Here is a 21,466-nt window from a genome sequence, read left to right on the forward strand (position 1 = left end):
ATTACAATTTTTCTTGAAATATCTATGAAAGCAAATGAATCTAGAACCTGTCATTAAGGAAGCAAGACAATTTTTCTTTTCCTGTGCATTAATGTTTCAGACATTGTGTTAAAAGCAAAATAGTGAAATAATTCATTAAGAAGCCAAATGACATCGACAAAATCTTGTGACTGAAGGCATCTCAGACCAGGAACCAGACAAGGCAAAGCCAACAAAGACAATACAACTTTTCTTAACAAAAAAACCAGGTACATTTACATTCAAATTTCAAGCACACCTGTGCATTCGTTACATTTCCAAATTTAACAGTTCATTATACATTTATATAACCCAAAAATAGTAGAGGGTTCCGAAACCCACGAGCACCGAAAACAACGATTTGCAGGCCCAGAATAGTCAAACAGTGAGGGTATGAAAACCCACAAAACCATACAAACACACGGAGAAAGCGAAACCCCAAAGGAAATACCCAACCAAAGACAGCGCAAGTAAAGACAAGATACAACCACGGAGAGATCCTACCCAGTTTTTCCCCAAACTTGCGAAGACTCCCAAGGACGAGGCCGTGGAGCAGCGTTCCCCAGGAACGACCTGCACACCACCACAAAACAAGGTGGCAGTCAAGAAAACAATAGGGCCAACAAAACAAAAGGACAGTGAGCAGACAAACGAAGAAAGGAGCGGGAAATTACCTGGAAAAGGCCCGACTCCATGCCAGAGGACGAGAACTGAGTCTCTCGCCAAAGGGTTTCTCCCAACAGGAACGCCATAGGAGAAATTTACCTGCTCACCAAGGAGCCGAAGGGTTAGAGACATAAAAACGAAATGCGGAAATGAAATTGGAACAAGAAATTACCTGAAGTAGAGTTCGCTGAGCCGTTTGCCGCAATAGCAAGGGAAGAACCTGTGATTACACAGAACCAGATCATCACCAGAACCAACACCAAGAAAAAAATCATCACGAGCAGAGTAGAGACAAAGCATGAGCCGGGTAACAGAGATGAAACAACTTGCAGGTTGAAAGTTGACCTGAAACCTCCGAGAACCAGCAAAATAAACCACCACAAGGACCAAGCGAAGGCACAACGTTAACAAACCACCACACGGAACAAGCGAAGGCACAACGCTAACAAACCACCACAAGAAACAAGCGAAGGCACAGCGCACCCACAGAGCCGAACCAGACCACGACAAATACAAGAATGAACTCCAACTTTCCCTCGGCAGGTGTGAAATGACCGCGTTTGCGAAACCAAGGCCAGTACAAAGGGCAGGCCGAAAACATAAAGTGCATTAAAACCTCACACCAAAACCCTGCTATTGTTTATTCAAAAAATCGACAAGAATTAAACGGTCGTTGCTACGTGTCCCTCCTCGGGATTGCCACCAAAGCCTATTTAAAGGCTGAAGGAAAAACATTATGGAATCCAAGAGTATCAACTTAGATTTATCTTAACTTCGGAGTTGATCCCTCTCCAAGCTTGGTAGATCCAGATTTAAGATGAATCTAGGCTAATTATTATTTTTTTGTTTATTTTGTAATTTTGAAAACGTGAGATGTATCATAAGATAAGTGTTTTGATACCTATCAATGTTCTCTAACTATAAAGTGATATATTAATTCTTTTTATAATTAATAATTGCGCCCACAGGCGCATTCTACAACCTAATATGAAGGGATGTGTAAGTATGTCACATCTCTAATAAAATAATAATAAAATATTGACCCAAAACATAAATGAAAATAACAATATCCTATCCTATGAATCTTTAAAAGGAAAAACCATATCCTATGGATATATTAAAATCTTTAAAGAAATAAATATTTCCACGCCAAAGTTATAATATTTGAAAATATTAATTTGATTTAGTTTTATTATAAATTTTGTTATCATGCCATGTAAAAAACATCATTAAATCTATTATTAATACTAAAAGATTAATATTAATATTTTTAGATTTAATAATTTTGGATTAATAATTTGAGGAAATGTTTGCATTTTAAGGGATTTGATCCCTCTCAACCCATAATAGATCCGAAGTTGGATCTAGGTTGGTAATAATTTAAAATAATGTTATAGTGTAGTTTAGAGGGTGATACCCATAATATGAAGTATTACAGAAATTAAAAGACCCAATGTTGATAATCATGATATGAAGTATTATGTAAACTGAGAGATACAAATTTCCTCATGTCCTAGAAATACAAATTCTTAGATAAGATGAAGTAATTTTAGTTAATACTTTCAAGGTATTTTTGGTTCTGGACCTTGGAGACCCTTGAACTAAGATTAGGGTTTCATTATTGGTACATCTCTAGGTTTGGGGTTATTAACATGTTTCCTCATGTCCAAGAAATACAAATTCTTAGATAAGATAAAGTAATTTTAGTTAATACATTGGAACCAAGTAAAGTGGTAAATCTTTATTATTATTATTGTATTTTTAATTTATTTTTCTTATAAATTTATATTTTCAAGAGAAATTTTAAAATTTTGTTATATATGTAGTGCAATTAGTTAATATTTTGTTTTTAAAGTTTTATAGGTTTTAATTTTTGTTTTATTTCGATTTTTCTCATCTCTTTTTTTTTAAACTCTTTAATTTCTGTTTGATATGATAATGTGATTTAATGATGATATTTTAATGACTTTTTGCTGCTTCTTTCTTCTTTTTTCTTTTTACTTGCCCTTTATATTATTTCGAAGACATTATTTAAATATTTATTTTCTTTTAAATATTTTATAATGTGATTTAATGATGATATTTTAATGACTTTTTGCTTCTTCTTTTTTCTTTTTACTTGCCCTTTATATTATTTCGAAGACAATATTTAGATATTTACGCCGTAAGGTGTTTCCCTCTGAAGTGAACTTCCCTAAAATCCACTTGTCATTCCTGTGTGCCGTTAGATTATGTGTTAGACGATTAGAAGATTGTTAATCATTCGATGAAGGGAAGGTAGTTGAGTGGTTGCAACTGTTCACAATATTTGAAACAATTGCAAACCCTCGCCTGAATGCTTCTAGATCGGAGCCTGAAAAATTTGCCAGGGGTACCCTTTTCGTCTTCTCCACTCTTGCTTCTTGTGCTGCCTGACAAACCTCTAAAACGGGCTCCATCGAATCTCTGGGGCAAATTTTATCCATGGCTTTCCTGAATGTAGAAATGAGATTCGGATCAAATAAGGTCAGATATGCATCGTCTGATGACGACTGCTACGTCCAAATGGTTTTCGTGATTGAATCTTTCCTCCAAATGGTTTTCGTGATTAAATCTGCAGGAGTCGAGGGCGAATCTGCCCCAGAGGAAGAAAAGCAACATCCCAACATTGTTCGCCTCCGAGCTTTCTATTGGGGTATAGAGGAAAAACTGCTGGTTTATGACTACATTCCACATCGAAGCTTGGCAAATGCCTATTATGGTGGTTTCTCTTGTTCTCTTTTTTCCATTTCATGTATATCTACAGGAAATCTCGTTCAATTCGTTTCTGCATGGTTTTTTTTTATTTTTTTTACAAAGATAGCCCTTCAATCACTTGCATATTATGAGTTTCTTATGGATTCCACGATCTCCCCTCTTTAGCTACTGTTGGTAATCACAAGCCTGCATATTATGAGTTCTTCTAACCAAGCTAATCCTTGGGGCTATCTCTGCTAGATTGTTATCAACTAACCTTGGTGGCATTTGATATTATAGTGAATTTTCATTTGCTATTATTCCAAATAGTCTGCAGGCTTATTCAGAAGTATCCCACTGGCTTGGTAATTGCACAAGTCCCTGAAATTGAAGCCATCACCAGTAAGGCTGATTTCTCCATGCCTTTTAGAATGACTGTGTATGAAACTGTAGACCTTGAAAGTCTTTTCTATATTTTATGAAGGATACAAACACCGAGAATAAGAAAATGAAGGAAAGTGAAAGTTGCAGGTTGTTTATTCCTTCAGGGTTATTTTCCTGAAGACTCTTACTGGGAAGCCACCTTCAGATAAGGATTTTGCAGCATGGGGTCAAAACTTTGTTGATGACAAGCATCGCCTTTTGCGCATCATAGATCCTACTCTTCGACCAGAGGTTGAAGGAAGGGAAGAAATCTCAGTGTCTGTGGGGATTGCATTGAATTGTGCTTCTACTTCCCCTCAAAAGAGACCATCAATGAAGGAGGTATTGCATTTTCTAGAAAAAATGCCATCATCCACAACCGATTAACCAATTCTTTCTTCCTATGTAGCATCCTTGCTTTGACATAAGTTGGACAGAGATGAGGACTTACACCCACATTCCATATTCAACAACTCTACTTAGACATTGACATAACTCATATAGACACCTCTATGATTGGGACTCAGCAATAGACAAACTCTGCTGTCAACTCAGCTGCTTATGAAATGGCCAGAGTCTTCTTAAAAATTTCAATATTTCTACAGTTGAGGATTGTAGCAAAGCTCAGGGATCAAACTTAACTCCATGCTTATGAGGCATCCGCGTTCTCACAGTTTACTTGCAGCTCATTCTCAGTTTTAATGGGAAGGTGATATATGGTGTATTATTGTTGCAGTGGCAGGGGATGGATTTTAATTGTTGGTTGGACCAAAAGAAATTGATGCAAATCAATATTGAAAATTAGATTTATTGGTTCCGCTATAGTTTGCATATACAAAGAAGAAACTGCTCTTTTTTCAAGTTAGAATATTTATATATACATGTTCATCTCAGCAACAAATGATAATTTATCAAAACCATGAGAATGCTACACAGCTTCCTTCATAAGCCTTCTTAGGAAGACCATGAAATAAGACAAGTGACCCTATGCTTGTATTTGTATCTTATTCTACATAACATCTTCTTACTTAGCTGGAGAATAATTAGCTGCAGTATTTATATTAGTTTCTATGGAATGTTTCTGCTGTTATATATTGAACAGGTCCATTATACCATATTCCTGGTAAGCCATATTTTATTGATGACTGCATTAATTACTTCAGTTTGGAGACTGAACACATCATAATGACTCAATTAATTACATTACAGTATTGGGATATTGTGTTGCATCATAACAGTATGGATTGAATTGATGGGAAAATTACATTGTATTGTTATTGTTTTGCATATTATGAGTTTCTTATGGATTCCACAATCTCCCCTGTTTAGCTACTGTTGGTAATCACAAGCCTGCATATTATGAGTTCCTTGTGGATTCCACACTTTTCCCCTGTTTAGCTACTGCTGGTAACCACTAGATATTCAATGACATTTGATCCCGAGAATTCCTTGAGCATTTGCACTAAAGCATATTCTAACCAAGCTAATCCTTGGGACTATCTCTGCTAGATTGTTATCAACTAACCTTGGTGGCATTTGATATTATAGTGAATTTTCATTTGCTATTATTCCAAATAGTCTGCAGGCTTATTCAGAAGTATCCCACTGGCTTGGTAATTGCTCAAGTCCCTGAAATTGAAGCCATCACCAGTGAGGCTGATTTCTCCCTGCCTTTTAGAATGACCGTGTATGAAACTGTACACTTTGAAAGTCTTTTCTATATTTTCTGAAGGATACAAACACCAGGAATAAGAAAATGAAGGAAAGTGAAAGTTGCAGGTTTTTTTTGGCAGAAGCATCATAGATGTGAACGAAGGTTGTTACATTGTACGAGCATGTGGTGGTTAAGAATGGTGCTTTCTATATATATATATGAGGTTGATATCTACATAAGTTAGTTTAACATGCATCTTCAAATAGTTTATATAATTGAAATATTTTTGAAATGTAATAGGTTTAAACTTCTTACTTACACATTTTTTTAGTTCTAATTGCTTTACAATATATTCATTTTTTTAATTATAGTAGACATTATTTTTACATTTAGACTCGACCTAAAGATGGGCAAACTTACACATTCTCTCATACTGCGCTGTAAATTGATGGACAAACTTACACATTCCTCATACTGCACTGTAAATTGATGGACAAACTTACACATTCCCTCGTACTGCTCTGTAAATTGAACCTCTCGACTAAAAAATCCTCAGAAAATAAAAGAAAACAAAGATGTATTTTGCTGGAATTCCAAAAAGAATGAAACACAATTACGGAAAGCTACATCCTCAAAATTGGAGAGAGAAGACTTAAATCTGGAGAATCTTAAAAGATGTGGCTTCCCACAACATGGGTTATATTAGTTGCAATCTCATGGATAGAGAAATATTCAACGTTGGTCTGATAAAAAGAGAAATCCAGAAAGTCCTTGGATACGATGGTATAATCCAAAAAATGTATTGGATAATTTTAACTCTGCCAGCCATGGATTAAATCTGTTCGTCCAATTGCCAAGCTTGGTGCTGAGTTATCAGTGATTGATGCTAAATTTCCTACCTTATGTCTAAATGCAGGAAGAGGGAATCCGACATGGCTAGTGGGAAGCTTCAAGATTTGTAATCCTAGGACAAGTTTGAGAAACATACCGTTACCCCTCCTGAACTTGATTAACAATTCAGGAGGGAGACTAGATTTGGGCCTTGGCGATAATCTTGTATTGAAGTATTATACAGGGCGATTGGTCTAAAATAGTCCAGTTTAAAGCTCCCTCATTATTTGCGATGGGCATTCAGGAAGGTAGAAATTCCATTATTCTGCCAGAGTTTGTAGATTCTTCTTTTGCTCCAAGAAGATTAACATTATTTAAAAGCCACATATTATGAGGAAGATAGAGTTGGGAACCCATTCAGTCCTAGGAGGCTTATTCTTTTCTTGGGGAAACAACATCCTGTATTTCTTCTTCAGTAACCGACATCGTCAGTAGAGGTTGAAGTAGATTTCCTTGCAGATTTGAGTTACTACTGTGTTGTCTGGTATTCTATTACAGAAATTTTATAAACCCTTCTATTCTGAGTGGTTTTAAGGAAACGGGCACCGCTTCTTCCACCATTTTTAAGCCATTGAATTATTGACTTCTGTCTACAGAATACCTCCTTTTTCTTATCTTTTTGAATTTGAACCCTATCAAACTCATGAAATTTTTAATAACGCAGGGCTTTATGCCTTCCAGTATTTGAACGAGGGTGATTAATGTGGTTAAGCACTGTATCAACCACTAAGTCAGGCATGTCTAACTTCTTCTTTTCTTTTATAGATTCTCATGAGTCTCATTCAAGGTTTTTGATAATATGCCCTCATTTAAAAGTTCATGACTCGGTAATCTTTCCTCTATTCATTTGAAGACTAGCCATGAGAGACAAGATGGGTAGGTGAAAGTGGGTTGCTGCTACAGTTTCCACCAAGTTTTAATTTTCTTACATAGGGGTTTGCCCAAAGGTGGGCTGGTGTGGCCCCACAAGGGGCCACTGATCAGCTGATGCTGTCATGGCTGTTAAGTTGGGCCACTGATCTGCTGATGCTGTCATGGCTGTTAAGTTGGCCTGGTTGGTCACATGATCAGATAGAGTCTATGGAAGCACCTACCTTATGAATGTTGGTTAATGCTTGACAATTGAAGTATAAAGGAAGCATCTGTGGTCTTCCTTGTACTTACTGTTATCCTTCCTTAGATTGGAAGGTGGTTTATGCTTGGCACTTAAAAAGTATAAAGGAAGCATCTGTCGTTTTCAAGCCACAATATCAATTCCTTTTCTTTTACAACACTAACCATCTCTATCTCCAGTTCATGTTTCTTTTGAATATGTTTACAAAAACCTAGTTGTTCCGCTTTTTTCTTTACATTTTGAAGCTTCTTAGAAAGGATTCACATTTTTGTTCATGTAATGTGAGTGTCTTCATTTCACTAATACTGGATTTTATTTTCTATGTCTGGGTTGCCAAACTGCAGCTATTCAAATGAAAATGGTATGTTTTTAGGCCTCTTCGTTTGAGAGGTCTAGATTCCAGATAGATAGGCAAGTGATATGAAAGAATTACTTTGAAACTTCACATTTTTGTTCATGTAATGTGAGTGTCTTCATTTCACTAATACTGGATTTTATTTTCTATGTCTGGGTTGCCAAACTGCAGCTGTTCAAATGAAAATGGTATGTTTTTAGGCCTCTTCATTTGAGAGGTCTAGACTCCAGATAGATAGGCAAGTGATCTGAAAGAATTACTTTGAAACTAAAGGATTCACAAGGCTTTCGTAATCTTGTAGGAAATGGTCCGTCCATATTAAGCCATAAGGATGAAAACCAAGCGAGATAATAATCAGCTGATGCAACTGACTATTGTTGAAAAATATTTCTAACTCTCGTTTTACTTTGACATTATTTTATAATCAAGAAAATGTGGGAAAGAAGGCTATATTACAAGCCCATTAGATGAAGTTGGGGTAGATTTTATGGTTTGAAACTAACTCAACTGAAATTTTCTACATTGTTTTTATCAATATGAAAGCCTGAGAAGAGAGGTGCAGGTGAAGCAATGGAGTTTTGAAATGGGTAGATTTTATAGTCTAACACTAACAACCAAAATTTTCTACATTGCTTTTATCAATATCAGATTCTGAGAAGATAGGTGCAGGTGAAGCAATGGAGTTTTGAAATGGGTAGATTTTATAATCTAAAACTAACTCAAGCAAAATTTTGTACATTGTTTTTATGAATATGAGAGCCTGAGACTATAGGTGCAGGTGAAGTAATGGAGTTTTGAAATGGAAATCACAACAATAAAATTCTAAAATGAAACAACAAATGGATTTGGTACAAATTTGTTTTTGTTTGTTCCATTATTGTTGTATCTATGAATGGGTTTTTCTGCTTCTTGGCTTCGATCATGACCATTTGGGGTGGCCTTCTGCACTGATTTCCATCTGCTTTCATCATCATGAGCTAGAGAGTCTATGATGTGTTTTGTCTTATAAGTCAGTTCTATACAATGTTCAGATTTCAAAAGATTTCATTCATGGCGTTTCTTCTCCTGTAATTTCAATCAGGGTGGTCTCTGAATATTGCGTTTCCTTGTGCAGTAAATTCACTCTACATCATGGGGGAAGCTTACACACAGCTGGAGCTTAACATCATCTCAGCTCAAGATCTGAAGGAGATGCATCTTTTTGGCATGATGCAGACCTACTGTGTTGTATGGATCAATTTCGAGAAAAAACTGACGACGCAAATTGACAGAACAGGGGGCGCAAACCCTACTTGGAACGACAAGGCCATATTCAGAGTGGAAGAGAGTTTGCTCCGCTGTGAAACCTCTGCTGTGATGATGGAGATATACTGCGTGGGTTGCCTCAGGGATACCCTGCTAGGCACTGTGAGGGTCTTGCTTTCCACTCTCCTCAAGGGCTACGGGAGCACAGATTTCAGTGGGATGAGTTTCTTGGCACTGCAGGTCCGTCGTCCTTCTCGTCACCCACAGGGCATTCTCAACCTTGGCACCATGATTCTTGATGGAGTAGATCTTCACAGAATGAACAGATTCATCCCTGCAACTGGGGGGCTGTGGGTTTCAGAGATTTGATGGGGAATCCTGTCGAACCCAGGCCTTCATTTGTGAGAAAATTACTGTCCATTAAACCTAATAATGTTGTTGATGCCCAAGAACAGCAATCCCACTGTCAAGACTTCAACAATAGTGCATGCAAGGAACAGGGCAAAGATCAAGAAAAGCAGAAAGATGGTGGTGAGATGGTTGAGAAGGAGAAGAAGAAACTTGTTGGCTGCTATCAGATTCTCATGGCCCCAAAATTGAAAAGGAATAAAGTTAGATTGAAGAATGGGGCTGCAAAAATTCATCTCAGTCCATCTGACAGTAACATCTGTGCCAAGGAAGATCAAGATCCTGCTGTGGCTTACAACAAAGCAATAGCAATTTATGCATAGTGTTATCATCAATAATATTATTCTGCAAGAATACGTTGGTTTTCTGTTATTATATTCTTTGTGCAAGTGCCTTCAATTCCTAGTTGATTCGTGAAGTGCTTATTATGGCATACATAAAAATTTTGAAAATCACGAGCCACTATGGATGAAAGACTAGTTTATGTAAAAGTTTGAATAGATATATGAATCTGAAAAGGGCAAGTTCAGTGCCTTCAATCTGCTACTTCGATATATATTCTTAGCCTATGTGGATGAACATTGGTTTGTGTAAAAGTTTGAATAGATATGAGTCTGAATTTTGCAATGGGCATGTTCAGTGCCTTCAGTCTGCTACTTTGATAGATACTCTTAGCCACTGTGGATCACACATTGGTTTGTTTAAAAATTTGAATAGATATATAAGTCTCAAATGGGCAAGTTCAGTGCCTTCAGTCTGCTACTTTGATATATACTCTTAGCCACTGTGAATGAAATATTGGTTTGTGTAGAAATTTGAGTAGATATATGAGTGAATTGGGCAATTTCAGTGCCTTCAGTCTTTGATATATACTACTCTTAGCCACTGTGGATGAAATATTGGTTTATGTAAACATTTGAATAGATATATCATATATGAGTCTGAAATGGGCAAATTCAATGCCTTCAGTCTGCTGCTTTGATATATATAGAGTATATATATTTGTTTACAGGATGATCACTGCATTTTTAACTTATGTCCATTAATCAAATCGATCTTTCAAAGACACAGTAGGCTTTCCTAATCTTGCAGAAAATGGTCCGTCCATATTAAGCCATAAGGATGAAAACCAAACGAGATAATAATCATCTGATGCAAGTGACTATTGTTGAAAAATATTTCTAACTCTCGTTTTACTTTGACATTATTTTATAATCAAGAAAATGTGGGAAAGAAGGCTATATTACAAGCCCATTAAATGAAGTTGGGGTAGATTTTATGGTTTGAAACTAACTCAACCAAAATTTTCTACATTGTTTTTATCAATATGAAAGCCTGAGAAGATAGGTGCAAGTGAAGCAATGGAGTTTTGAAATCAATGAAGGAGATATTGCATTTTCTAGGAAAAATGCCATCATCCACAACCGTTTAACCAATTCTTTCTTCCTATGTAGCATCCTTGCTTTGACATAAGTTGGACAGAGATGAGGACTTACACCGACATTCCATATTCAACAGCTCTACTTAGACATTGACATAACTCATATAGACATCTCTATGATTGGGACCAGAAACAGACAAACTCTGCTGTCAACTCAGCTGCTTATGAAATGGCAAGAGTCTTCTTAAAAATTTCAAATTTCAATATTTCTACAGTTGAGGATTGTAGCAAAGCTCAGGGATCAAACTTAACTCCATGCTTATGAGGCATCCGCGTTCTCACAGTTACTTGCAACTCATTCTCAGTTTTAATGGGAAGGTGATATATGGTGTATTATTGTTGCAGTGGCAGGGGATGGATTTTAATTGCTGGTTGGACCAAAAGAAATTGATGCAAATCAATATTAACTAGTTATTGATAATTTTGCCCACTGAGTTCCCTGAGGTCGAGTATAATGCTTTCCTTGCTTATCAAAGAATATTGCTTATCAAAGAGTATTGATTCCTTTTCAATAGGAGTAGCATGTGAGTGTCAGTTTTATAAAGAAGATTCTTTTTATTATTAATAAAAATATAGATAGTTAGTTTCATTTTAAAGGGTTATAAATATGAGTTATAAATACAAGACTTAAAAGGTTGTAAATATTTCAAGGGTTGTAAATATGAGTTATTAATTGTTTTTACTCAAAACATGATAAATAGCAATTTAGCAATTTCTTTTTAGTTGAGTGACTCAAATTCATGTTTCTTTAGATTGACGGTAAACCCACTAAAGTTGAAAAAATTGTGATTCCAATAATTAGAAGGTTGTAAATATTTCAAGGGTTGTAAATATGAGTTATTAATTGTTTTTACTCAAAACATGATAAATAGCAATTTAGCAATTTCTTTTTAGTTGAGTGACTCAAATTCATGTTTCCTTAGGTTGACGGTAAACCCACTAAAGTGGAAAAAATTGTGATTCCAATAATTAGAGGGATTGTCATCATCGGGTGATAAGAAATTTAATATTCCAAGAAGAGGAGGTAGTAGTAGATTCTAAATAAATTAGCCATGCAACAACATAAATGTTTGCAACAAATTTAGAGAGATCCACCTTGTTGAATAATGCACACACTACATGGATAATGGATTTCCGCACTTTATGCCTTACGGCGTTTTCTTTGCAACATCTGGTACAAATGCTAGTAAATAACCTCTTCTATAAAAATGAAAATAAATTATAAACCCTAAAAAATAATTGGAATCAACCCATATCAAATCAATAAGTTATACCAATACTAACCCAACCCACTTACCAATTCCTCTAATTACAAAAATAAAATAATATTATAATTTCATTTTACTGTTATGTAACGATTGTGTCATTTATACTCTTAAGCTTCTATTCAATTTTTCATGTGGAAGTGGAGTTTTATATTAATCCCACATATAAAAACAACCACAGGCGTACCCATATGACCGTACTCTGAGGCGGCAGGCGTATCCATGTGGCTATACTGTGCGTGTGACAGCCACCGAACCCTAACGCTAACCCTGTACCCCAGTGTTTTCGCTGCCCTCTCCAACCTTCTCCGAAAGGCTATCGACTCGTCTCGTTCTTGAGGCGTTCTGTCCTCCAGGTAATTGATTCTTATCGCCTCCTTCCTTCTGCGATGATGATACTGAAACGAGTGATAACTAACCAATACACATTATCAAAGGCAACCTCTCCTCTTGCATTTGCATTTACTGCCAAATTTCATCTAACATTCTCCAATTTCTGCACCCAAATATCACCATCATCCACAACTTCACTACGCAGTGGGGTTGTCTCTGATTTTCTTATCAACAATTGCGGTTTAACACCTGAAGAAATTGCGAAAGCCTTTAGGCATAACAGGAAATACCTTCATGCAAAGTCGACCCGGAATATGAAAGAAGTTTTGGAGTTGTTAAAAGGCTGTGGTTTGACCAACCCTCCCCAGATTCGAAGGGTGGTCCTTAACAGCCCCACGTTCTTGTTTCGTAGCGCCGAAAAAAACATACAGGCTAAGCTCACTCTCCTTGGGACCTACATGAATCAAGAGGATATCTGCAAACTACCTCTTGCCCGTGCAAGGATATTTGGAGCTGCAGAAGACAAGCTTAATTCCTCGTTTTCACTTTGCAAAGATTAGGTGTTAAGGGTCAAGAATTATCAGAGATAGTGGCGAGGGTGCCTGATTTGCTCACAGCTTCAGAGGAAAAGGTTTTAGAGTCATTTAAACATGCTGAGGATTTTGGGCGTCCCAAGGGATCAAAGATGCTTGCTCGTGTTTTGCATGTTATTTTCTGGGCAGGGAAAGAAAATATGGATAGAAGGCTACGTTGTTTGAATAGTTTAGGTTTCTCAAAAAAGCAAATTTCGGAGATATTAAGGCGGCGACCGGAGATTCTGTTGTTTTCAGAGGAAAATTTGAAGCATCATGTGGATTTTTTGGTCAAATTTGCAGGACTTACATTGGCTGATTTCGATAAGGATCCACTTTTGTTTCAACTCAGTTTGGAGAAGAGGGTGATTCCTCGGTGTAGAGTAATAAAGGCACTGAAGTCAATGGGGTTCTTGAAAACAAAGATGCATTTTCGACACATTCTTAGGATGTCAGAAAAAAGTTTCTTAGAAATATATGTCGATTCGAATGAAAAATCCTCCGTTCTGCTAGATATTTACCGTTGCGTGAAAGATGGAAAGTTGAACATTGACATGGATACATCCAGTGAATTAGATGTAGGGCAACGCTAGGGACCGTGAACGACCAAGTGAAGCCTTGACAAGCGGAGAGGCAGTGTATCAGCTGTAGGAATGAGGCTAGAAGCCATGGAAAAAGTAATCAGAGGGTGTGGAGAAAGTCATTCGCGAATGTAAGGATGCTGTTGATGATGGCATGGAGCTGAATTTTGAGAAATGGCACCAGGTTTTTGTGGTCATTCACAGCCTGGAGTTGAAATTGGAAAGTCCCAGGAAGATGGCGAAGGCAATGCATAGCACTCACACAAGCAATTTGCAGAGGTGAAGATCAGCAATCTGGACATCTGTAGCAGGCTTTTCAGTGGACAAAGGGATTGATGGTTCACATCACCGTCAGCTTCAAGGGGACATACCAACATGCATACCGCAATCTTCAATGAAGACCAAGCTCGTCTACTACCTCAGTATGCCACCCAGAAAGAGCTGCAGATAGTATGGCTATTCATCAGCAACCAAGAGGAATTGTAGTTACTAGATAAGTTCTTTCAGCAAGAAACGAATTTTGCAATTTTGGTCTAGAAGTTTCAGAATTATTTCTGTTAGATTTAATGAATTACTGTTTTTGCTTTTTGTATGATGATGTTGGCCCAGGGGAATATTATGAACGGTATGAAACAGTAGGTATTGTTAGGAAATGTACCAGCGGACAAGTATTTTGCTTTATGAAATTTATGAGAGAATCTGAGGATAGATGGAAATCCCATTTTTGTAACCTGTACCGGATCGCATCTATATATATACACTTTATTAGCAAAAATAAAAGGAGACATGCATGGAATGTGTTTCAGTTAATAACATTCAGAAAGTTTGCGAAAATTGATCAGCTGTATAAATATGCCTTTTCCTGTTCACTAGTTTCTCTTTTTTGACCAGAGAATCTCTGGTAAAGGCCTCTGTTTTAACAGTTCTATGGCTTCTTTGGCACCAGCCATACAGCCGCCTGTCAAGATGTTTGAGAAGCAGATTATACAGTGTTGCAATATAAAGTACAACTCACCCTCTGTTGATTTGTTTGTGTAGCTTGGGAGGTACTCTAAGTCCTAGGGTCCAGGGTTTGGAGGGCAAAGCACCACAATGGTCACTTGTGGGCTTGGAACCCAAGGTAGTGGTTTTGCACCCATCGGGATTTGGGCCAAAACCATGAAGAATTTGAGCATGAGAAAATTTGAGGTGATAGAGCTTGGCGTGCCAATTCCAACGGTCCAAAGATCACTCAAATCGGAGGTCTAGAAACGAAGATATGAATTTTTGAAGTTGACAATTAATTATGGACAGTCAAGTCATGTAGGCTTGGTCGAAGAGACATGTCTCTTCATCAATTCATGGAGCCCTTCATTTAGTCTATAAATAGAAGGTGGAGAGGAGGCTAAAGAGCATCCATTTGTGCAACACATTACAAGTGACAAGTTCGTTGGAGGAGAGAATTAATCTCTGTTTTGGGCCACAGGAAGAAGGGACAGACCAGCGAGGAGGAGAGGGCACTTCTGGGCACTTTTCATGGCTGTATTGATGTCTAAGCTGCTGTGTTAGAGGGCCGAGGCAGAGGAGAGTAATTCTGGGCCAAGTCTGAAGTGATAAAGGGTGGACAGACCCTCAGATAAGGCTGCTGCAGCCCTAACCAACTCAAACAGAGCTGCGTGGAGGAGTTTAAGGGTTGGTTTAGTGCCCAGGAAAGTAGCTTGGATGAAGGGAAGTCTTCCAAGGGCAGGCCGCAGTAAGAAAGGGCTGTGTAAGTGACTGTGTTAGGGCTGTTGCAGCGTTCCAAGGTGCCCTAACCAACCACAGTCAGGAACAACAGTTCACTTCAGCTTAGAGCAGCAGTCAAAGGTATGTTTTGACTGAGTTTTGTCTTGTGTTGGGTCATAGTTTGTGACCGGATTTGGATCAGTTTACATTGCAGCCTGTAGGTGCCATTTGGAGGACTTTCTGTGGAGGTGAAAAGTCCATCTTAGGAGCAGAATCTACAGTGAAGTATTGGGCATCCTTGGTCTGGTGGAGGGCAGCGTTTTGATAGCTCAATGTAGCCCTCGACGAGCTATCTTGAAGTGACAAAGAGGAGCTGAAGGTTGGGTGAAGATTGGTGCCGAAGTGTAGCACCTTGATGGACAAAGGTGACTGCTAGCCTGGCAGTTTGGAGCTCGGGAATTAGGCCTACCCAGAGAGCAGATTAGATCAGCCCGTGTACATGCTACAAAAGTGACTTGTAGCAGTGTTAGATGGCAGCCCTCCTGGAGTCTTGATGTGGTGTCCTTTGAAGGACTAAGGGGCAGCTAGTGAGCAGTACGAGAGCGAAGGACCAGTAGGACAAGATATGACATAAGAAAGGGCTGTGTAAGTGACTTTGTTAGGGCTGTTGTAGCATTCCAAGGTGCCCTAACCAGCCACAGTCAAGAACAACAGTTCACTTCAGCTTAGAGCAGCAGTCAAAGGTATGTTTTGACTAAGTTTTTTTCTTGTGTTGGGTCATAGTTTGTGACCGGATTTGGATCAGTTTACATTGCAGCCTGTAGGTGCCATTTGGAGGACTTTCCGTGGAGGTGAAAAGTCAATCCTAGGAGCAGAATCTACAGTGAAGTATTGGGCATCATTGGTCTGGTGGAGGGCAGTGTGTTGATAGCCCAAAGTAGCCCTAGACGAGCTATCTTGAAGTGACAAAGAGGAGTTGAAGGTTGGGTGAAGATTGGTGTCGAAGTGTAGCACCTTGATGGACAAAGGTGACTGCTAGCCTGGCAGTTTGGAGCTCGGGAATTAGGCCTACCCAGAGAGTAGATTAGATATTCCCGTGTACATGCTACAAAAGTGACTTGTAGCAGTTTTAGGTGGCAACCCTCCTTGAGTCTTGATTTATTGTCCTTTGAAGGACTAAGGGGCAGCTAGTGAGCAGTACAGGAGCGAAGGACCAGCAGGACAAGATACAATATAGAAGTTGCAACGACGTTTGTCATTGTATCTTGTATACCATAGACTGTTGTATTATTCAGATTTGGTTTAATATAATGAAGATTGGGGTTGTACATTATTGTACAATTTTGTTAAAAATTGTGTATACTTCTGAATATGTGATTTACGGCTTTATATTTTCCGCTGTGCAAAGTAGTTCTTGTTGAGATTCTTGGTTTGGTAGTGTCAAAGATTCTAAGATTCTAACCTAGACCCAAGATCGTGGAATTTCAACATGGTATCAGTGGTATCAGAGCGTGTCTAAGTTACTTTGGAAGTTAGTGAATCAGAGTTGTGCACAACGAAGTACAACTTAAGAGGGAGTTGGTCACATTGTAGGTAACAATGTCGAAGTTGCAGGCTGGAATCAGGTCCATTGAAGGAAAGGATCAAGTTGGTCTTGCAGGTCAATTGGATCTGGGAGTTCGCTAAGAAAGCCATTAAGAAGCCAATTGACCTGAAGGAGCTGGAAGTGTACGAAGATTTGGATACGAGGGCGAGATTGATCATCCTTGATGGTGTGAAGGATGCCCTAATACCTCATTTGTCTAGGAAGAACACCACATATGAGATGTGGATGGCTCCTCAAAATTTGTTCCAGAATAAGAACAAGAACCGGGTGTTGGTATTGGAGGATAAGTTGAAGTCCACCAAGATGATAAAGGGTGAAGGCGTGACTTCGTATCTGATGAGATTGTCTTAGGTCAAAGATGAGCTTGCTGTCGTCGGTGTGACTATTTCAGATGGAGATATGGTGAGGATTGCTTTGAAAGGGTTCATTGAGGAATGGAAGTCGTTCATCAAAGGGATTGTTGCCAGAGAGAAGTTGCCAGACTGGAATAGGCTATGGGATGACTTCATTCAGGAAGAGTTACGAGATGAGGATTTTCATCCAAAGAAGAAGACTTTCGATGATGACGTGGCACTTGCAGCGCAAATGAAGGGTAAGCAGAAGGACTTGAGTAAGGTCATGTGTTTCAATTGTGGCAAGATGGGTCATTTTTTGTTGAGATGTCCGATGAAGAAGAAGGTAGATGACGAGAAGAAGAAAGGAAAGCAGGTCGCCGTTGTTTCCACTTCTACTGAAAAGGGCATCATTGGTTTGGTGGAGGGCAGCGTGTTGATAGCTCAAAGTAGCCCTAGACGAGCTATCTTGAAGTGACAAAGAGGAGCTGAAGGTTGGGTGAAGATTGGTGCCAAAGTGCAACACCTTGATGGATAAAGGTGACTGCTAGCCTGGCAGTTTGGAACTCGGGAATTAGGCCTACCCAAAGAGCAGATTAGATCAGCCTGTGTACATGCTACAAAAGTGACTTGTAGCAGCGTTAGGTGGCAACTCTCCTGGAGTCTCGATGTGTTGTCCTTTGAAGGACTAAGGGGCACCTACTGAACAGTATGGGAGCGAAGGACTGGCAGGACAAGATACGACATAAAGGTTGCAGCGACGTTTGTCATTGTATCTTGTATACCATAGATTGTTGTATTATTCAGATTTGGTTTAATATAACAAAGATTGCTATTGTGCATTATTGTACAATTCTGTTAAAAATTGTGTATACTTGTGCATATGTGATTTATTGCTTTATATTTTCCGCTGTGCAAAGTAGTTCTTGTTGAGATTCTTGGTTTGGTAGTGTCAGAGATTCTAAGATTCTAACCTAGACCCAAGATCGCGGAAATTGAACACCCTCCTTCCTAGGTTCCATTGTCTTTATATCTATGTTCCTTGGGGATGCATATCCCAGGGTGGGGAGCATGCCTTTCAAGTTTCCCATGCTGCGGACGAAGGAGGTGTTGTTGGGGAAATGTTTCCCCATGTCCCTCTTTCAACTGAACTCAGGGAAATGCATGGGAAACGTTTCTTCAGTGTGGGGGATGTGCTGCCCAAAAAGGAGTCATCTGGATGTTTCCCTCAAAAGGGGGGCATCTGAGGTCACCCCTCGCCCCTTTAAGACAGAACAAAGATAGAGGATATAGCTTTAGGGAGGCTATGACCTTTGTAATAAATGGTAAGATCTAAATCAGTTGACATTCTCCTTTATTTTACTTTGTCTATCCTTTCGCTTAAATTTTAAATTCAGTTGATATTCTCACTTTTCTTACCTTATCTATCATTCGACATAAATTTTTAAAATTACCATTAGTTGTTTCAGAATGTTTGAGAGTGGTTCCAACCTCATCAAACTTCACATGGAGAAAGTAGAATTTCATAGTCTGTTCAGAATTTATCAGACTTAACAGTTTTCAAGATCCACATATCCCCACGTATGTCTCAATTCTCCTGCACTCCAACATCCCAGAAACTTGGTGGAACATTAATTTACATGTAATCACTAATTAAACTTCTTAAACCAGCATTGGAAAGACAAATAACAGATTTTGATTTACTATTAACACAGCACCTTCTGTTGTCTGTTGTGAACTCTTGCAATTTATTTATTTTTTATAATGGAATGTACATCCCGGGAAACCCACTGGGCAATCCTCTTCATTCCAAGGATGGTACCCAGGGATAACCGACTGGTTGCAGTTTTGACAATCTAACCTGCGGGGACGTCAAGTGAGGCCCATAATATCCACAAAGGTTGTCAGTGAGCCAACCTAGGGACTTGACCCCATGATCTTCCAAAAAATCACAATGCTCAACCACTTGAGCCAACCCACAGGGCTGAACCCTCACATTTATTTAAGAAGTTTGCTATTTTACTTAACAGAGTTTGGACTGCCTCGAAAAGCATGCTTTTCTTGTGAGCAAAGACCTTATCTTTGCAAAACCGATCTAAGTTATTAAAATATTCAAACACTTGAATGATGGATATTTTGAAATTTTTGTTTTTGAAATATTCAGGGATTTTGTTGATGATGTTAAATGGGTACTCCAGCTGTACTCTACAATGCCGGTTTAATTTCTTTGATGAAACGTTGATGATCTTTCAACAAATTTTCAATGTAGTCAACCAATTTTAAACATGTTTTCATCCTTGTTTAAATGGACTGCAGTTTGCCTTTATTAATGGAACTATAGAATACTGCTGTATCATGAAATATAATGCTATTAACATTTTTTGTTTGGTCTTTAAATATACTGTCTGTTATCCAGATTTTGTAGCATTTTATGCTTCGTGTAAACCATCTGTCATCTGACCATACACGTTCATCCACTCGATCTAACTTACTGGGCTAAATATGTTGAACATAATTTATAAACTACATTTCACAACTTATACCCCCAACACACTTAGGCTGCCTTGATTCAATATTTTCAAGTTGTCCTATTCACAGTTCCCCTTCAAGATATAATTGCCTGTGTTTTCAACCTCATTGGAAGAGCTCAAGATTATTCTTGACAGCATGATAGAGGGTATGGCCTTGGGAATTGATGGACTACTGAAATATCCTTCAGGGTAAAATTGCCCTAGGGTTCGAAAAGAGCACATGACAACATTTGTATTCTAACTAGCATCACAATATACCTTTTATTTTTTGCAGACAATATTGGAATGCAATAAGAATAGTGTAACCATGTATTCATAATTCAACAGTTCATTCCCATGAAATCAATTCAGCAATACATAAGTAGTTTAGATCCACAGTCATCCCAATTTGACACCACATAATAATTGCTATTGCATCAACACCATGCTGTCCTAATAGCCTAAATCTGACCTTGTAAGTAACCAGCCTTAGTAATTTCTGCCTGCTGCTGTCTTTTTTATGCCACAGGTCTACAGTGATGATCCGGTGCCCAGATCAAGCCTCAAATCCAATGCGCTGCTCAGATTTACTTTACTGCAACAGCGTAAGGCCTTGCTGTCCTCAAGAAGCCCTCAGATGTTGGCCGCAACCACAGTCTAAATCCTCACTGCTACAGGAGATCTTCCTTGGGTATCCTCATTCCTTGGACAGGCCCTCGCTGCCCTTGTGAATGCCTTGACAGGCCAACGCTGCCACAGAGTGCTCCTCAGATTCTCACTGCACAGATTGGCCTGAGTAGACTGCACAGGTGCCTTGGCCACAAGAAAATGCCCTACGCTGTCTCAGGAATTGTCATCAGATGGGCCGCACCGCAGCCTCAAGGACAAGATATCAGAAGTATTTTGCTGCCAATTAGGGCTTTAAGACATTCCAATATCTCAGATAGGGTCCACTTCCGTTACAGAAAATACTCCTTTAAGACAGCCGTTGCCTCAGTTAGGGATTTAGGTGTCCAATGCCTGCCCAGAGTAGCCTCAGATATCCCTGCTGCTTCAGGGAATTGGCCTGAGAGGCCCTTGCTCTCCAAATAGGGTTTGCCGCTACAAAAAAACCTCCTTTAAGCCGGACTGCAAGCTTCAAGATAAGGTGGGTTTGCTACCTTGCTGTCCTTGGAATGGTATTGGACAGGCTTGGCTGTCACAGGATTGTTCAGTTTCCCAAACAAGCCAATCTTCAGAAGTTCTCCCTTGATTTCCAAAAACAGATGAAAGATGCCTCAGAAAATTATGCCAAACAGAGTAGACAGAAGGGGATTGGCTAGGGTGGAATCTTTCACTACCAAAACCAAACAGAGTAGAGAAGCGGATTGGCTAGGGTGGAATCTTTCATTACCAAAACGAATCAGAAAGAAAGGGGTCTTAAAACCCTCAAGCACCAAAGATCAACAATCCATGATGAGAAAAATGATTTTCCTCTCTCCTACTTATAGATACCCTTGGGGCCTCTTTTCCTGATCTTTCTCTTCTTAGAGTTTATTACAAGGACCTTCCACACTCTAGCTATTACGATTAATCACAGGAATTTGATCCCTATGAATTGTGACGTTGAATTGATCTCTTTTGGAGACCAATC

The 21,466-nt window shown here is 38.7% G+C and overlaps 1 protein-coding gene and 1 pseudogene across 1 annotated transcript; both read left to right on the top strand.

The window, feature by feature from the left end:
* The first annotated feature begins 8,967 nt into the window (after positions 1–8,967).
* LOC149207510 (protein SRC2-like) lies at positions 8,968–9,450 on the top strand. The gene has a single exon (XM_089398067.1). It carries the CDS (start codon positions 8,968–8,970, stop codon positions 9,448–9,450), a length of 483 nt encoding a protein of 160 aa, XP_089254193.1.
* A 2,929-nt stretch (positions 9,451–12,379) lies between these two features.
* On the top strand, positions 12,380–13,911 carry LOC149207511 (transcription termination factor MTERF15, mitochondrial-like; annotated as a pseudogene).
* The last annotated feature ends 7,555 nt before the right edge of the window (positions 13,912–21,466 follow it).

The sequence above is a fragment of the Pinus tabuliformis genome, chromosome 1_2 (genome assembly GCF_031772625.1).
Source record: "Pinus tabuliformis cultivar Carrire ecotype Pingquan chromosome 1_2, CPIR1, whole genome shotgun sequence".
Taxonomy (NCBI): domain Eukaryota; kingdom Viridiplantae; phylum Streptophyta; class Pinopsida; order Pinales; family Pinaceae; genus Pinus; species Pinus tabuliformis.

Bases quoted from the DNA above. Each gene is read 5' to 3' on its own strand.
- LOC149207510 (XM_089398067.1), top strand. From the start codon at position 8,968: ATGGGGGAAGCTTACACACAGCTGGAGCTTAACATCATCTCAGCTCAA.